The sequence below is a fragment of the Archocentrus centrarchus genome, chromosome 1 (assembly GCF_007364275.1).
Source record: "Archocentrus centrarchus isolate MPI-CPG fArcCen1 chromosome 1, fArcCen1, whole genome shotgun sequence".
Classification (NCBI taxonomy): Eukaryota; Metazoa; Chordata; class Actinopteri; order Cichliformes; family Cichlidae; genus Archocentrus; species Archocentrus centrarchus.
The window spans coordinates 20,903,129-20,922,017 of record NC_044346.1 but is presented as its reverse complement, the minus strand read 5'-3'; the positions used below and the strand labels follow the sequence as shown (position 1 = coordinate 20,922,017).

At 40.2% G+C, this 18,889-nt stretch overlaps 3 protein-coding genes across 5 annotated transcripts in view; all 3 read left to right on the top strand.

The window, feature by feature from the left end:
* LOC115786862 (zinc finger CCHC domain-containing protein 7-like) overlaps nucleotides 1–3,883 on the top strand; it is a 30,195-nt gene extending 26,312 nt beyond the window's left edge. Inside the window, exon 7 of the mRNA XM_030739327.1 lies at nucleotides 1,740–3,883. Within this exon, the coding sequence (XP_030595187.1) occupies nucleotides 1,740–2,350 (611 nt within the window). The 3' untranslated portion in view covers nucleotides 2,351–3,883. The remainder of the gene's footprint in view (nucleotides 1–1,739) is intronic.
* A 2,553-nt stretch (nucleotides 3,884–6,436) lies between these two features.
* pgm2 (phosphoglucomutase 2) lies at nucleotides 6,437–17,949 on the top strand. Its single transcript, XM_030757285.1, has 13 exons — nucleotides 6,437–6,652; nucleotides 8,293–8,460; nucleotides 9,264–9,455; nucleotides 10,383–10,466; nucleotides 10,607–10,800; nucleotides 11,033–11,222; nucleotides 12,670–12,767; nucleotides 13,837–14,017; nucleotides 14,305–14,398; nucleotides 15,889–16,018; nucleotides 16,125–16,317; nucleotides 16,560–16,693; nucleotides 16,904–17,949. The coding sequence occupies exons 1-13, from the start codon at nucleotides 6,578–6,580 to the stop codon at nucleotides 17,004–17,006; spliced, it is 1,836 nt and encodes a 611-aa protein (XP_030613145.1). The 5' UTR covers nucleotides 6,437–6,577; the 3' UTR covers nucleotides 17,007–17,949.
* A 135-nt stretch (nucleotides 17,950–18,084) lies between these two features.
* Nucleotides 18,085–18,889, top strand: part of tbc1d1 (TBC1 (tre-2/USP6, BUB2, cdc16) domain family, member 1) — a 53,276-nt gene continuing 52,471 nt past the window's right edge. The window contains exon 1 of one of the 3 annotated variants that reach the window (XM_030756999.1): nucleotides 18,085–18,263. The gene's annotated coding sequence lies outside the window, so the exon portion shown is untranslated. Of the gene's footprint in view, nucleotides 18,264–18,507; nucleotides 18,570–18,889 lie in introns of those variants that run through there. The other 2 variants (XM_030757132.1, XM_030757067.1) reach the window with 2 other exon arrangements.

Sequence of the window (18,889 nt, the reverse complement as noted above, 5' to 3'; positions counted from 1 at the left end):
TAGTTTTTAGGCCTTGGCCTCTTAGTAGTATGTGCCTTGGTATAGGTGCAGTACTAAGCTCTGCCCCATCTACAAATATGTGAGAAATAACTCCATTAAGCTTCTGAAATGGTCCTCCCAATGTTCCGACATCAGTCCTATTGCAAATGTGTGGAGTATGCTTAAAAGCTGGGTCAATGCCAGTAAACCAACCGATTTAAATAAACTCTACCAACTCTGCCAAGAAGAGTGGTCAAATATCAAGGCAGAATTATGCCAGAAGTTTGTTGAAGGCCATGAAAAGTGTCTGTTCATGGTGCAACTTGCTAAGGGGCATTTAACTAAATCTTAGTGAGGGTATATGTATATACTCTCACCACATGAGCCTGGACATTGTTGTGCAACAGGAAGAACCCAGGACCCACTACACCAGTGTAGGGCCTAACAGTGGGTCAGAATTTCATCCTGATACCTAATGGCAATCAGGGTGTTGTTGCCTAGCCTATATAGGTTTGTGCGTCTCTCCATGGATATGCCTCCCCAGACCATCACTGACCCACCATTAAACGGGTAACGCTGAACAATGTTACAGGCATCATAACTTTCTCCACGGTTTCTCCAGACGCTTTCACATCTGTCACAAGTGCTCAGTGTGATCCTGATCTCATCTGTGAAAAGCACAGGGCACCAGTGGTGGACCTGCCAATTCTGTTATTTATGGCAAAGGCCATTCGGGCTCCATGGTGCCAGACAGTGAGCACAGGGCCCACTAGAGGGCGTTGGGCCCTCAGGCCACCCTCATGTCCTTAAGTCTGTTTCTGATTGTCTGGTCAGAGACATTCACACCAATGGCCTGCTGGAGGTCATTTTGTAGGGCTCTGGCAGTGCTCATCCTGTTCCTCCTTACACATAGGAGCAGATACCGGTCCTGCTCATGGGTTAAAGACCTTCTACGGCCCTGTTTAGCTCTACTAGAGTAACTCCATGCTCTTGAGGCTGTGCTGAGAGACACAGCAAACCTTCAGGCAATGACACATATTGATGTTACATCCTGAAGGAGTTGAACTACCTGTGCAACCTCTGTAGGGTCCAGATATCACCTCATGCTGTCAGTGACACTGGCCCTAGCCAAATGCAAAACTAGTGAAAATGCAGTCAGAAAAGATGAGGAGGGAAAAATGTCAGTGGCCTCCACCTGTAAAACCACTCCTGTTTTGGGGGTTGTTTCATTGGACAGTGATCCCAAGCACAACAGCAAATCTACAACAGAATGGGTGAAAAAGAAAGAATCAAGGTGCTGCAATAGCCCAAAGTCCAGACCTCAACCTGATTGAAGTGCTGTGGTGGGACTATAAGAGTGCTGTGCATAAACAAATGCCTGCAACCCTCAATGAACTGACGCAACACTGTAAAGAAGAGTGGGCCAGAATTCCTCCACAACAATGTGAGAGACTGATAAAGTTATACAAAAAACCATTACTTCAAGTTATTGCTGCTAAAGGTAGCTATTGAATCACTGGGTGTAGTTAATTTTTCACACACCGTTTTTGCATTTTCTCTTTGTATTATATAAATAATAAAACAATGTAATATGTCATGTGGTGTTGTTCATCTGAGGTTGTATTAAAATACATGTAGAACCTGATATGGACCAAATGATTATTTTTATGTCCTGGTACAGAAATCCTTAGAACTGGAAGAGTGTGAAAAGTGTTAGCGAAAAAGATCGAATTATTAAACTTTGTTTTTCTTTCCCTCAGAACTGATGAAAAACGGCTATCTTCCCTCTTGTGCTGAGGCCCTTCTCACGCTAGGACCCCCAATGAAGAAACGGAAAATCAGCTATCATAAAAACAATGACCAGTCTAACCATACCCCTAGCAGCCACAATCCCAGGCCCAGCCATTTATTTTTTAAGGATAATGACTTTAGTGCTGCAACACCCAAAACAAAAAAGTTTAATAAGTACAAACAGCAGGAAAGTGTTGGCAATGTTAAACCATGGAAACCTAAGAGACCTGTGCCCACCTCAAGAGACCCCCTCACAGCAGCTAAACCAATTTTGGATGAAGTAGAAGACTTTCCCAGAGGGGGAGGAACAGGCGAGAACAGGAAGATGAGGAGAAAGATGAATAAAATGAAGCCTGTTCCTTTAGCACAACCAGGGGTACACACAGAAAAAAGAAAGGACCGGCTCTTTGGCTCTGTTGGAGGAAAGATGCAGGGGTCGAAGTCAAAGCAAGAGAGGAGAGCAAAGAAGAAAAAGAGGAACAATCAAGCCCCTGGGACTGCTGACAAAAAAATTGGTGCAGAGAGTTACCCAGTAGATGATAATCTGTTCTTCATTAAACAAAGAAAGCGCAGGCGATAGCATCTGTTTGTGTGAGGTTTAAATGTCAGAGTTTGTCAGGGCTCTGATCTCTAAAAGCAACAGTTACGAGCGTGACATTTAGAGACGCGTCAGACGTTTTGTTAACTCAGGTCTCGATGTAAATAGCTGAAATTATTGTGGCTTTAGAGATCTTTATGGGACCTTTTCACAGAAGACATTTTAACAGTCAAGGTTAGGTGATGCATAAGATTTGTGGAAATTGTGGATGAAATTCACTTTGCTCCTTTAGTTCCAGGGTCCTGATTTTTTTTTTTTTTTCCTCTTTTTCTTTTGGTTCGTGGCGACTCAGTCACGCAGTGATACTTGAACAGAGCAGAGCCATCTTTAATGTTATTAGTAACAACTTAAAAAGAATCAGAATGTTGAAGCTGTTTATTTACTTTCCCCATGTGGTCAGTGTGAGAATGAAGCTGTCCCCAGAAGCAAACAGGAAATGGTTCTATGTTTGGAAATGGACAATGTATGAACAGCAGTTCAAAGTTCAGCTAGTCCAGTGAGTCATTTTCACAGTTTTGTGGATTTTTAATGGAAAAAAAAGGATTATAAGCTTAAAGGAACTGCAAATAATGTTTGAGTAAACCCAAAATCTATACCAAATTTGTTTCAGGAATAATGATACATTATTTTATTTCTTTGCTCCCATTGGTTTCATCATGTTGCAGACTTCTACTTTGAAAAAAAAAAAAAGCTCCTGCAGTTTCTGTAAGATCCTTTCTTAGTGCCTCTGCTTTGAATGTAGTTTTTTAATGTTGTTGCTGCTCTTTGAACCAAAAGAAAGTGTATATTTAAATACATTTTTGTCAGTTATTTCTTTTTCAATTTTAACTGAAGGGATGCTCCTCTTTTCTGTAACTAACTCATAAGTTTGTAATGTTACATGCAGACTAATAATCAAACAATGAAAAGCCAGCAGATGTCTTGCATGTGGCGAAGGGATTTAACCCTTCGCCACATGCCGAATGTCATTTGGTGCTGGAGAACCCTGTTAATAAACATGTGGTCCAAAATCTGAAAACCTAAGAGAGACCACTCAGAACAGAGCATTTTTATCACAGGATGACGGTGATCACTAAGAACACCTCTCTAATGATGTGGTGTTATTTTCTCTTAAGCAGACAAGTGGACCCAAACCCCTGCAGCAAAATGCTTTTCTGGTTCTAGATAGCATGCATCCCTAACGTGCGGCCCCAAAAGTGTCGACTGTTCAAAATCAGTTGTATGAGGTCTTATTTGTTATTGTCTAACAAAATGAAATCCTGAAACATGAAAGAGTGAAATGATATTTCTGTAACATCAGTTATCCAAAGTGTCTGGGGAAAAAATAGAATTTAAATCTGTTCTGGGATTGAGGAAGAAAGCTTGGATTGCTCGTGTGCTTTGCCTAACAAATGTTCACAGGTTTCTTCAGTAACATTTAAGAGTTTTCTCAACTACGGTGTCCTTGTTATGTAATAAAATTCAAATCACTTGGTTCTTGTTGATAAATGTCATTTCTCCACCAAATGAAGTTGTCATCTGGGGGGAATTATCGGTCATTATTCAAGTTTCATTCAAAGATCTTGCAGCATTGATAATAAAATGCTACAATTTCTAACTCAAAGTAGCAAGCTATGATTTCACTGTAACTGAAAAATGTACACTCAGTGGGTAGTTCATTAGATACACCCTGCTTATACTCCCTGCTTATACCCCTTTTGCCTTCTGAACCACCTTCATTCTTTGTGCCATAGATTCAACAAGGTACTGGAAACATTCCTCAGAGATCTTGTTCCATACTGACATGGACCAGGCTGTGTTCAAAGTCAGTTCAGTCACATTTTTTCATCATTCTGTTGCTCCATTTGAATTTCAGCAGGTCGCCTTGACTGTGACTGCATGCCAAAATGCATTGAGTTGCTGTCATGTGATGGACTGACTAAAGTGGCCAGGGAGTGTATTTTTGACAGAACATATGGGGGGAGAATGTGTGTTAATATTTGAGTAAAAGCAGGCATCAAAGTTACGTTCTGAAGCAGTCTGTTGTCCTTGAACTGTTGATACAGCCTCGCTGCTCAGACTGCCTGCGGTTTATTGATGTTTCCTTTGTGTTTGTTCATCTGTGGAAGCAGTGATAAAATCCATCCATCCATCTTAACAGCTTGTCCATGTGTGGGGCAAAAATATAATTTGAAAACAATTTGTGACCCATAACAGTAGGTCACAAATTATTTCTTAAAAACGGTTAACGGCCTACAATTGATGACATTTTGATTGACGTCCATTCTTTCCACAAACTGAACATCAGTTTTTCTGTTCTGTTTGTCTGCTATATAGCCTTGTGCTTTGATGTTTTCAAATGATCAGCTGGTCAATTTTATCTTTATTTTTGTGATTTATTGAAGTCTCTGGAGACCGTCAACTGCAGCAGAAGATTGCTATATGAAACTACAATTTTTGCATTTAAGCAGAGCAATGAACTTGGTGATAGACACTTCCAGTATGCATTATGGAGCCTAGTGCTCTGTGAAGGACAGTAAAGACTAGAGGATACTGTCACGTCTCCTTAATTTGGCTTCAGTTAGTGAATCCAGAAAAACTGTCAAACCAACTGATGAAGAGGTTTGATTCTAGCTGCCTGCATTATCAGACATGAGAGCTGAAAGATTAAAAAAAAAAAAACACGATTTTTCTTAAATTCTCGCAATCCACAATCTAAATTTTGTAATACACTGCCAAAAATGGACAGAGGGGTTAACATTTCCATCAAAACACTGGCTCAGACTGCTCAAAATGTGCTGCTGTAACCTACGCAACTTTAATTGGCTTCAAAAGCACCTCTTCAGAGCTGGTGACTTTCATCTGAGGCGCCACAATATAAAAACATTCAGTAACAGTCCTCTGTATCATCTTTATCATAATTCATTCACGCACACATCCCCTGGCACAAGCTCCAACCACAGGAAGACAAACCATCTGCAGCTGATAACATGTTTTATTCTCCAGGTCTCCCTTATATCCTCTCTTGGGCTTCACTGGCAGAATGGAAACGCTGATCAATCTTCAAAAGGATACAGAGCTGCAAATGAAAAAAAAAAAGCCCATTTTCTATTTCCGATCAAATATTCAGATTTGCTGCGGGCCTTCTCTATCCTGCTCCTGGTTCCACTTGCAGCACCTCATATGAAGGCCTTGTACCTTATTTTGTAAAATAACAGATGTATGTTTCTATGATAGAACATTTTTGAGCACTGTTACTAGCAGTCTCACAAAAACACATCATTTGTGCCCATTTTTTTCAGTTTTAGACAGGCATAAAATTGTATTTTTGCATCAACAAGGTGATTTCCAAAGAGCTGAAAACCTGAATATCTTTTTTTTTTACTGTGCAGAGTGTTCTTAAAGAATATGAGGAAACTGGACAAGTGGAGAACAGGAGAAGAAGTGGCACACCTAAAAAAAAAAAATTATCTACAGTAGATGAACAGTATCTGAAAGTCATATCCTTAATAAACAGGAAAAAAAAAATCCAGCAAAGACCTGGACGTGAGAGATGCATCTGAACCTTCAGCTGCAAATAACTGCACAACCACCTCAAGGGGACAACCCCCACTGGGGTTTAAATACCTGGGTCTCTCCACCCTCTGCTTTGAGAACTGAAGAAGCCTTTCGGATGAGAGGTGAAACACATTCAAAAAGATTTTTCAGTATAACAATGAACCCAAACCCACTGCTAATGCAATAAAGGCATACCCATTAACTATTTTCCTATCAAAATAAAAAGAAATGAGGGGTGGCTCAAGACATTTCAGCTGTACTGTAAATACTCATATTGTGACTCTAGTAAGTGTTATAATTGTGTAACTGGACAAAGTTAGTCTCTATCCACGAAAGTAAGAAACAACCACTTTTTAAACATTTATAAACAGTTGTATTTTTTTTCAAGAAAACAAACAAACAAACAGACTTCTTTTTCAGAAAAAAAAATTCTAAAAAAAAAAAAAAAAAGTCAGTGAAGTCCTCAAACTGTTATTTATCACATTTACAGCAGCTCCTGAATGCAGCACAGCTCGTGACGCAGTACGTCGCTCCACCCCGAGCCGTATTCAGTGTGGTGCTATAACGTCTTCAGCATACGTTTTGGGCTAGAAAGCCTTTCAGAAGCAGCACTTTCATTCTGTGAGCTAAATAGTGAGCTGGACAGAGGCTTGACTTGGGGCAAGAAGAGAAATGGAGAACGGTATGTCCTCAACCGGTGACGCCCAGCTGGACCAGGCTATCCAGCAGTGGCTACAGTACGACAAGGTGAGCTGACAGCTAGCGAGCTAGCTTAGAGTGCTGCGGCTGTGCTGTAGTTATCAAACACGGTCGGTGTTACCTGTCTGTGTGCGAGTCCAGTTACTCTTCAGGTGCACAAAGATCATAGTAAGTAACTTTGTGAGTGGTATCTTTGAGTGGTCCTTTGATTAAACCTGGGTCAATGAACTTTTGTGACGCTGCTGTATTTTCTGAGTTTTTCAGTTAACGATTGGAAGATGAAAATTATTTACAAACCATTCAATTGGTACATGTAAGTTTCCAAAAGTACATTAAGATTTTACTGATATTTGCTTGCGTTCAGATGGCTTTTTTTCTATTAAGAAACTGTCTATCTCCCCTATAATACCCCTAATCAAGTATGTCTGCCAAACAAAAACACAAAAAAAGTCACAGTTTAACAAAGCATAAAAACACTTTAGTGATCAGGATGAAGTATAAGGTACAGAAAAGCCTAAATGTAATTCTTCTTTTTTTTTCTTTTTCTTTTTTTTATTTTTTAAATCTTTGTCAGCGAATTCACTGTCCAGCCAGCAAAAAAATAAATAAATAAATAAATTAAAAAAGCCCTTGTTCACAGCCTAAATAAAAGCAGCAGTTCTCTGGGTTGCATAGCTCGTGACCACCCCACAAACACTGACCGGTCTTCCCCTCCTAAATCAGTTTGAAGCTGTTTTACTTCCAAAAACACACGTGCTAAATTGAAGTCCTTATCCACTCCTTTTGACATATTACCCTCCAAAAATTTTTGATAATACAGCGAATTGCAGATATCGTTTTCTCTTCTGGCTCCTCCTGAATGTCTTGTCTTATACATAAATGTTTCTCTTGGGTCACACATCCACAAACATTCATCATTGCAGATGGAGTCCGGATGTTTGCTTTCCTAAAAACCAGAAGTCAGTTTATACTTCCTCTTTAACGGCTCAATCACGTGCTGTCACCAAATCTTCTTCAGTTTAACGAAAAAAATTCATAACACTGTATTCAGTCCTTAAAAGTTTGTCCATATTTTGCAGGAGACTCTACTCCCCGTGTCTGCAGACATTAATTATTCTTATTGTTATGCTTATTTTTAATATTATTTTTTTATAAATACTACTAAATTACATAGTTATTTTCTGGAAAATACTTTGAAATGATTGGACCAGGAAAACAGAACTTGATCATATTATATAATGACCTGCACTCAGCCATTGTCCATACATTCTGGTATACTGGTCATTACTACCATTGCTGAAAAAGCACAAAATCACATGCTCTTAACTTACTTAAAGCACAAATGTATAACTAAACTAACCTGACCTACACAAACGGAGTCTTTCTGGGCCTTAAAGACAGATGGGATGTCACAAATTAGGTCACATTGGAAAAGGATCCGGATTCATTAGTTGTGTTACAGCCACTTCCTCGAGCGCCCACATGGTCAGAAGTGCCACCCTGTCTGAACGTTAGCATTTCTAAGCAGGCTGATTCTGTTTGTGAGCTTTTTAAAAAGAAAATGTACAATAAAACATCCTTTACTGTTGTCTTCAGAAGCTGTTTATCGTTTTATTTATGCTAACCTGATCACCAAGTGACAAGACCACAGACCAGGATTAAAATAACAAAATGTTTCTCTTTCCCAGAACCCAAAAACGGTATCGATGGTGAAGGACATGGCGAAAGAGGGAAACGTGGAAGCACTGAAGAAATGTTTCTCCTCTAGGATGGAGTTTGGCACAGCAGGTCTGAGGGCAGCTATGGGGCCTGGCATATCCCATATGAATGACCTCACTATCATTCAGACCACACAGGTTGGTTAATAGATGGAGTACCGCAGCTCATTACCTATTAAGTTGCATGCAAAGTGGCCATAACTTTTCCCCCGAATCTAAAACACCCGAGCGTTGGTGCCCGCTCAGCGCTGCTCAGCAGTTGAGGAATGCTAGAATATTATTGTCAGCTGCCTCAGTTTTGTCCAGACATTATTTGGACCTGCAGCTACACACCCACATGTAATATTTGAGAGTAACAAACATCTTGTATTCTATTTTGACTTTGATTTCACTTGGATCAGTGTTCCTTGTTGTATTTAGAGTGAAGCCCAAAAGACCGTCTCACACCTGCTTCTCACGGGTTATAAGTCTGTTGTTTTATGCCTGATTTTAAGATTTCATAGATTTCTTTAAAGCACTTTATAGTTTATAGCTGTTTTGTTGCTCACCTGTGAGCCGGAGCACAGGTGAGTGCTCAGGCAGGGCTGCAGGATCAGAGACACTATATACACAAGCAGTCCTGCAAATCATTCCTCACTGATTTGTATTAACACTAGCTCATTTTTTTTTTTTATTTGAATGTTTTTATGTGTATTGTTGTGAGTATTAATCCAGCTTCATGTGCTGTAATTATTATTTTGTGATTTTTTTTTTTTTTTTTTTTGGTCTGACTCTTTGCATCACTGAAATTGTTTAAACCTTATAATTCTCTGAACAGTTAGTACTTTTGTTTAAAAAGTACGCTCACTGTATTTTTTTAATTATACAGCATACTAGTTCTAACTTTTTCGCCAGTTCTCAAGACCTTTCTCTTCTATCTTCAATCCTTTCCTCCCTGACAGGGTTTCTGTTGCTACCTGGAGCAGAGTTTTGGGAACCTTAAAGAGCGAGGGGTGGTGATTGGGTACGATGCTCGGGCCCACCCTCCCAGCGGGGGCAGCAGCAAGCATTTCGCCAGCTTGGCTGCAGCTGTATTCATCAGCCAAGGAGTGCCAGTCCACCTCTTCTCTGACATCACCCCCACGCCCTTTGTGGTAATCACTTGGTTTCCTGTAATTTCATCACTTGGGTTTATCGGGGACGGTGCAACACACATTCAACACAGTCATAAAATAAAAGTGAATTTATTGCTTGTGGTTATATTACAAGTCAGCAGATCAAGGGCAAGTGTGTGCGCAATGTGTGGCAAAAAAAAAAGGAAGCTCAGTTGTACAAAACTGCACCACATTATGTTCAGTTTAAAACCTATGAAGGAGCACCCTTTGGGATTCTCTGAACTAAAAATGTAAAAAAGATCATTTCTTTGCAGCACAGCAGTTTTAATCTTTAGACATCTACATGTGTTTTTATGGGTGATAATTCAATGAATCTATATAGGAACTTTTTTTTTTCTTATTGCGCTACTCATTTTGCTTGTGTAATTATGGAAACAGCAAGTAATGCACTTTCTTTTTGCAGAGTTTGGCTCAACTTTTACTTTACTTGATTTGGATTTATATTGCACTTTTCAAAACTGTGTTTGTTTGTTTGTTCCTTGCTGCAAAAAAACATTCATTGCAGCTTTTAGTTAACAAGATTTACAGTAAATACAGTGTGTGTGGCACAGCTTTTGTTCTGAGTCATGTGACAAAAAGTAAAAAAAGAAAATCGGGGGGGGGGGGGGGTGCAAATGAGCTGCTGAGATTCACCTGAAGTACTCTCAAAGTAATTAAAAAAAATAGAGATTGACATTTTCCTTAAGTGCACTTGATTACAGTTAATTACCTCCATGATGGTGTTACAGCAGAAAACATTTGAACTGTTTGGCTCTCAGTAGAAATGAATCTGTTCTCTGACAGTAACCAACTATAATATCATGCTAGTTATTTACCTTTTTAAATTAAGCTTTCTCTGTATTTCTTTTCTCGTTTTTGCACAGCCTGCTTAAAGTATTTATTATCTTTCTTTCATTCTCACCGCAGCCTTTCACAGTTTCCCACCTGGGTCTTTGTGCTGGTATCATGGTGACTGCCTCTCACAACCCCAAACAGGACAATGGCTACAAGGCAAGAGCTCCTCTTTGCCCTGTCTTTTTTCCATAAATGCATCTATAGCCCGGTTTTATTATTAATGGCTGTTAATTTAAACATAACTAAGTTCCATTTTAATTTCTTTTCCACATGTTTTGTTTTTGTTTCTATCCTAGGTGTACTGGGAAAACGGTGCCCAGATTGTGCCTCCTCATGACAAGGGTATATCTGAAGCCATTCTGAAAAACCTGGAGCCTTGGCCTGAGTCGTGGAACACAAAGGAGGCCCTGAATAGCCCCTTGCTAAAAGACCCCTATAAGGATATCCACACAGAATACTTCAAAGCCATCCAGAAACACTGCCATCACAGGTGCTGCATAGATCAACAACTTGCTGAGCAGCATATATCATTTAAAATGCATGCGGGGAGGTGGCTGTGTTCTAATCACTGACTAGAATGACTGACTGGAGTCTAATGATTTAAATGCATAAGCTGCCATGTAGGCCATACATGTTCAGTCATATAATGCTATGGTGGTGAAATGAGTAAAGAGATGGAAACACATGGTTATTCATAATTCATGTTTTGACTTTCTTCACAGGGAAATAAACAAGACTTCAGAGGTGAGAATTGTGCATACATCTGTGCACGGTGTTGGTCACAAATTTGTCCAGACAGCATTCAAGGCTTTTGATCTTCATCCTCCATATGCAGTGGAGGAACAGAAAGATCCAGACCCTGAATTTCCCACTGTCAAATATCCTAATCCTGAGGAGGGAGAGGGAGTCCTGGTATGTAGTCAACATTTGTCGCATCCAGTCATATGTACAGTTGGGTCCCTAAGTTTTTGAACAATGATATGATTTTCTCTACACCAACACAGTTGATTTTAGATCAAGTAATCAAAATGTGATTGAAGTGCAGACATTCAGTTTTAATTCAAGGGGTTTAACAAAAGTATTGCATTAACTGTTTAGGATTTCCAGACATTTTTTTACACAGTCCTGGATTTTCTCAAAAGTGATATGACAAACTAACTTAATTTTAAATATGCAGTACTCAGATGAAAATCCTTTGCAGTCAATGACTGCCTGAAGTCTTAAACCCATGGACATCACTAAATGCTGTTTCCTCCCTTGAGATTCTCTGCCAGGCCTTTACTGCAGCCAGTTTCAGTTGCTGCTTGTTTGTGGATCTGTCTGCCTTCAGTTTGGTCTTCAGTAACTGGAAAACATGCTATATTGGGTTGAGATCAGGTAATTGACTTGGCCATTGAAAAATATCAGTGGCAGTAGCCCTTGCCGTCTTGAGAATCAGCAATTTGCACACACAGTTCTTTGTTGTCACACTTTTTATATACACACTTATAGTTGCTCCATTTCATGTGCCCAGCTGGGAGCGCTGGCTGTTTTTTAAAAACCTGTCTCCAGCCCCACATCTACTATGGGAGGAGAAGTTAATTAGCTATGTAAGATGAGTGTGCTGCTCTCCTGAGCTGTCACTGCCCCCCTGAGCTGTCACTGCCCCCAAACCGCACCACTCCACCTCTCCCTCCCACGGCTGAGCCAGAAAACCACACCTCACTGCCACAGACCCATTTCTTTGCCTTGAGAAACTTCTGGGTTGCTTTTGCAGTATGCTTTGGGTCATTGTCTATTTGCGCTGTGAAGCTCAGTCTGATCAGTTTTGCAGCATTTGGCTGAATCTGAGCAGAGAGTACAGCCCTGTACACTTCATAGTTAATCCTGCTGCTTCTATCAGCAGTCACATCATCAATAAACACTAGTGACCTGGTTCCACTAGCAGCCATTCATGTCCATGCCACAACATTGCCTCCACCATGTTTAATAGATGATGTGGTATGCTTCGGATCATGCGGTGTTTCTCTCCTTTTCCCTTCATAATTTTGGAACAAGTTAATTGTTGTTTCATCTGAGTACATTTTGTTTTTTCAGACTTGTGCAGGCTCTTTTAGAGTTTTCTGCCAAAATCTAATCTGGCCTTCCTGTCGAGTGTAACCAGTGGTTTGTAGCTTCTCTGTTTATGTTCACGAAAGCTTCTCTTGATTGTAGACTTTGACAGTGATATGGCGACCTCCTTGAGAGAAGTTGTTTTTCTTAACTAAGGAAATCATTGTGTCATCATTCACTCCAGTCAGTTTGGTGTATAGAGGCAAAATTACAAAGTTACAACCAAAATTTGGTTGGTGATGTAACAAGTGATTGGTTGTTTTTGCAGACGTTGTCATTTGCACTGGCAGAGAGGGAGGGAGCCTCTGTGGTGTTGGCGAATGACCCTGACGCAGATCGACTGGCCATAGCTGAGAAGCAGGAGAGGTGTGTATCTGTTTGTTTTAATATTGTTTAGAAAAACACTCATTGGGCTAGTTATTAATGGTGGGTTGTCTAAGCGGCGTGAATTAAAAATTAGGGTGATTGACAAATTTTAGAGCTATTCAGAGCCTCTTGCTGCTCAACAGTCCTGGGGCTTCTTTGTCGTATTTTTTTTTTAATTTCATGATGCGCCAAATGTTTTCTTTTGGTGAAAGGTCAGGCCAGTTCAGCACCCGCACTCTTCTACTATGAAGCCTTGCTGTTGTAATAGCTGCAGTCTGCAGCATAGTGTTATCTTGCTGAAATATGCAAGACCGTCCCTGAAAAAGATGTCGTCTGGATGGGAGCATATGTTTCTCTAAAACCTGTATATACCTTTCAGCATTGATGGTGTCTTTCCAGATGTGCAAGCTGCCAGTTCCATAGGCACTAATGTGCTTCCATACCATCAGAGATGCTGGCTTTTGAACTGAGTGCTGATAACAAGCCAGATGGTCCCTCCCATCTTTAGTGCAGAGGATGAGGCGTCCATGTTTTCCAGAAAGAAAATTCAAATTTTAATTTTGCTTTGGCCCAGAGAAGATGCTGGTGTTTCTGGTTCATGTTCACACATGGCTTCTTCTTTGCATGATAGAACTTTAACCTTCATTTGTGGATGTCACAGTGAACTGTGTTCTATTGTGAATAAAATATGGGTTTATCAGATTTGCAAATCATTGCATTCTGTTATTTACTTTCTTGGCATTGAGGTTGAAATTAGGAAGAGTTTTTGTTTAGATTTTGCCCGAAACACATACATTTCAAATATGTACTTTCCCAAAATGGAAAATGTACTTGTAAAAAAAGTCCACATGCATGTCTTTTATGTAATTGTAGACTGTGAACTTAAAACCGTTATATTTCATTAACCAGTACGAGCAAATGAGCTGTTTCCTCAAAAATCGTGATTTTAAAAAAACAAACAAAAACCTCACCGTTATTACAGAATGCTTGGTGATTAGAGACTGATGATTCTCTTTATGAGGTTTGTTAACTTGCCTACTCTTGTATAACCTTTGTCTCTCTGTGTTAGTGGTCAGTGGCGAGTGTTCAGTGGTAATGAGTTGGGAGCGCTGCTTGGCTGGTGGATATTCCACTGCTGGAAGCAGCAGAACTCTGACGCTGCTGCTGTGAAAAATCTCTACATGCTGTCGAGCACCGTCTCATCCAAAATACTGCGCGCCATCGCTCTGAAGGAGGGCTTCCACTTTGAGGTAACGAGTTGTTTGGGGGTTTTTTTTGTTTTTTTTTTAAAAAAGATTAACTGATCAGTTACATTTCCCCATATATCAATAAGTTCTAGTGTTTCCTTCTAATAGAAGACAGCCCTAACTGCAGAGGGATTGCTTGTATGGAATTCCTTCTGGTTATGATAATTAAAAGTAAACTGGGCAAAAATGTGCTATGTGACAATTAATAATGGTGTTTTAGGTAGATTGAATGTTTCAAACCGTTCTATGTGGTTACTGTTAAACAAGTTTCTTACATAATGTTTGGACAGGAAACACTAACAGGGTTCAAGTGGATGGGTAACAGAGCCAGAGACCTTTTGGACCAGGGAAAGGCTGTTCTATTTGCCTTTGAAGAGGCCATAGGTATATACACATATGGCACACACACAAATGAATATTTTCCGACTGAGGCCAGTCCTGATTAACTTTTTGTGGTATCTCATTATAAAGGTTTATGCACATAATGATCTCCACAGCTGAGTTAATTTGAACTGCGTTCAAGTATTCAAGTTATGTACATTTCTGAGATCAGTTGACAGAAAGGGTAGCTTTCTGTTTGACTTCTGAGTTTTTGCCAGCTCACAAGATCTAAACTGGAGGGAGAGCCTTTCAAAAACCTTGCTTGATGATTTAAAATAAAAAAGCCTGAAAACAGCCTTAAACTCACCATCTTAGGTAGAAATATATAGTTACTTGCTTATGCCTAGCCTGTTATTGAACCAAGCTAAACATATAAAGTTCATAGTGGCATGCAAAAGTCACGTTAGATCATGTCAGATATTTATTTTACTATGAATGGGTGAGTAGAACATGAGCTGATCTCTGAAAGGCATGAAATTTAAAAATTCACATTTTATGGCTTTTGGACATCTTCATCCACAAGCTTTTTCTCCTGTGCCAGCTGTCAGCAGCCATGGCTTCTTTAAGCAGCTACCTACGAGTATGCGAATAAGAAAAGTGATGTTTTTAGGTAGCTGTTTCCCCGACTCATAGTTAAATTAAGAAATGACATTTAAGAGGAACAGAGGAGGTTGAGTTGAGATCTGTTAGACCAAAAAGGACATAACTGCTTGTAGGTTTGCTATGAAGGCAAAGCACAGCCCCCAAAAAGACCTTCAGAATGAGTCACTAGTATGGAGAGTGATGGTGTAATGCATTGAGAGCTGCACAGATATGACCTTTATGGAAGTGACTGGGCTTTTTTGGCTGTAGTTTTAGCCACTGGTGCAGCTGAAAGCATTTCAGTGGGAAAGGGAACAATGGATCCAGTTAATTATTGACAAATTCTGGAAGCAAATGTTGCACTATTTCACCTCTGACATGAAAAGTATCCTAAACACACCTATATACTCATGCTCCAGTACTTACCTGGAAAAACACTTGCTCTTTGCAAGTTCATCTAATCACAGAACATTGCACAGTCTTGGTTATTTGGTTATTGAAAATATGAGTCTTCAAAATTAAATGTGTAAAAACATCAGACATATGTGAACTGAGGATCTTGGTCTTGGTTATTTAAAGGTTTGAGCCATGCCGACTGTCAAACACAAAGACAGACTTAAAAATAAGCTGTTTGGAGTTAATGTGATTGCCAGTAAGTCAAACATACACGTACAACGTAACATAGTTTCCAGCATTCCCATATAACATGATTATGATGCTGTAATTGGAATCACAAGCCTTTGGATACACTGTTGCTAAAAGAAGTAGGAGCTGACTACAGCAGCTGGAGTTTTATATAGACAGTGAATTCTGTGTGTGTGTGTGTGTGTGTGTGTGTGTGTGTGTGTGTGTGTGTGTGTGTGTGTGTGTGTGTGTGTGTGTGTGTGTGTGTGTGTGTGTGTGTGTTGCAGGGTATATGTGTAGTCCCTCTGTATTGGACAAGGATGGTGTGAGTGCTGCAGCCATAGCAGGAGAGATGATTTCCTTCCTGGCGACTAAAAAAATCAGTCTTTCTCAACAGCTCACTGCAATCTTTGACGAGTAAGATGCTAACACATGCGCACAGTTAACTTTGAACTTTGTCATATATTTGGATAACCTGAAACTGCAGGCTCTAACTCTGCCACTCATTCCTTCTTATTGCCAGGTATGGCTACCACATCAGTAAGAACTCCTACTTTATCTGCCATGACCAGGAAGTGATCCGCAGTCTGTTTGAGCGCCTGCGCAACTATGGTGACACGAAAGGCTCGTATCCCACTGAATGTGGTCGTTTTGCCATCACCGCTGTGCGAGACCTGACCACCGGCTACGACAGCAACCAACCCGATAACAAAGCTGTGAGGGCACACAACTTACATCTGTAGTTCATGCGCTAAGACCGCAACAAACCTTTTAATTACACATAATTGTGTTAACATTTTTTTAAAAAGTAATGGTTAGCTGTAAACTGTTGTTGCAAATGGCAGGTGTTGCTGCACAAGGTTTGTTGTCAAACCATTTAGCTTCTCCTTCCAGTTTTATTTATTTAAATTTGTTTGTCCCTTTGTTATCTAACACCCCTTCTTTTCCTCTCACTCAGGTTCTTCCCACCTCCAGCTCCAGTCAGATGATCACCTTTACCTTCTCTAATGGGGGTGTGGCCACCATGAGGACGAGCGGCACAGAACCAAAAATCAAATACTACACTGAACTCTGTGCTGCTCCTGGTAACAGGTAGGTCACTTTAGAGACAAGGCTACTATAGACGTACTGTATCATTTTTAGGATTGCATTTTTTTTTTAGTAAAAAAATCGTTGCTTTATTCATTTTCTGTGAATCAACCAGTTGTACAGTTTGAAATGTCACAGCTGAAAAGTACAACTGTAGCAATCACTCAATATGCTGTATTTTCTCTCTTTTGTGTGTCTCTGGGTCTCTAACAGTGATGTAACACACCTGAAGAAGGAGCTGGATGAGTTGGTTGACGCCATAGTTGAAAACTTTTTTGAGCCAGAGAAGAATAAGCTGCAGCCGAAGCCACAGTAGCACCAATGGATCCATAACAACAAGCAGGACAAGATCTGCCTAACCCCTTCAGTCACCACATCCACAATAGATATTGATTTAGAAATTGCACTGTAATATTCATTTTCAGACATCGACCTAAAAAGATTATGTTGGCAGAAGATGAATTTTTATCCAGCAAAATTCCTGTATCGTGACCTAAGGGGATAATATCTCTGACCAGCATCCCACATATTGTCTTAATTTTTTTAATGCAGGCTTTACATCGATTTATAGATATGTTAATGATGAGTTAACCACATTGTGTTTGTGATGTTGTTGTCTGTTCATTAATATTTTTAAAATCATCTCCAGGGTCACATTTGTTGGTTTATATTTAACAGTCATAATGTTTCACAGCTTCGTGTTTTTTGGGGGATTCAGATCTCGGTGCTGCAGATCTTAAAGCAAAGCGCACATGTTCCACCATCTTACAGTCACAGCTGTTCCTGCCTTCAGACTATGATGTCTGTATTTCCTGTTTTTGATAATATGCATTCCACACTGTGCTTCAGCATCATCTGCTTTGCTGCTAATGTCAATAATTAGAGGAGAGTGTAAATGAGAACTGCTGAAACTCTTATTGTAGATTTCAACTCTGGCCTAAACTTTGTGCGTGTGATACCTCGGTTTTAACTTATTAAAAAAAGCAATGCATAGGTGCCAGTGTGTAAAACGACCAAATCTAAAAGTTTAGCCCCACCAAGTGGAGACACACACTGCTCATTTCGTCATACTGTATGAATAAATGTTAGCGCTCAAATGTGCTTGATATCATTAAGTTAAAGAAACAACTTTTTAGTATGAGTGAATTCACTTGATTGGCTACAAACGCGCAGTTAGCAGCTTGCCATAATGTGCCTGTTTGTGATATTGCATACTGTACTGAAAATAACATTTTACTAAATAAAGATTTCTAACAGTACGTGTAGAGATAAATGTGAAGTGATAAAACGGGGGCGCACATTACCGATTTGTTATTTCACAGCGCGCGAGCTTATCGCCGCTGCATCCTTCGGCAGCGCACGCACACACGCAGCGCACACTTGTCATGCCCCATCTGAGTACAGAGGCGAGGAGGGAGGTAGGATTTGGTCTGTCATCTATATTTAACTCAAGCTGGAGACCGCTCGGGCTGTGTAAAGGGCTCTCTCACTCTGTGCGTGCGTGCAGTTACCCTTACCCTTTTCTTGGTTAGCGGCAGAACAACAACCACACCGGACAGGAGTGACCTGACAGGTAAGGAAGGAAGAGGAGATGGAAAATGTTGAAGTGATTAAACGGGTCGGTGTCCGCTTTGGGAGTAGCAGGCTGTACAATATTTATACGCGGTTTACTGTTTGCACAAACCGGTGCGTAAAAATAAACGTGTTTTGTTTTTTGCGTAAATTTACCAAAACAAAAAAAAACAAAAAACAACCGTTATGTACCGTCTGCTCCTCGTCTGTAAAATACAGCTTTCACTTCCGCGTGATCTTCTCGAGCAGTAAACATCTTGTATGAAGGACCGCTGCTGAAGTTAAGGGTTTATTTATGTTACGGCAGGTATGCAAACGCTTGACTTTTGCTCTTCCATACTTTAATGTGACCGTGTTGGTTACATGATGCGCCTAATCTTCGCTTAACCTTGTGCTTGTGTCCCGGTAATGATGTTCAGGCGTTACTGTAACATTTCTCACTGATTTTAAATGAAAAACTGTGGGGTTAGTTGGGGGTCTCTTTCCCTCTGTGACACCTGACCTGGCAAATATGATATTCGCGGGATTACCGTCATTTGTTTGTGTGTCCTTGAGACTGTGCCATTAAGTACCACACACACACACACACAAATCAGGTGATTCGCAGTGTTCTGGAGAAACTGGCCT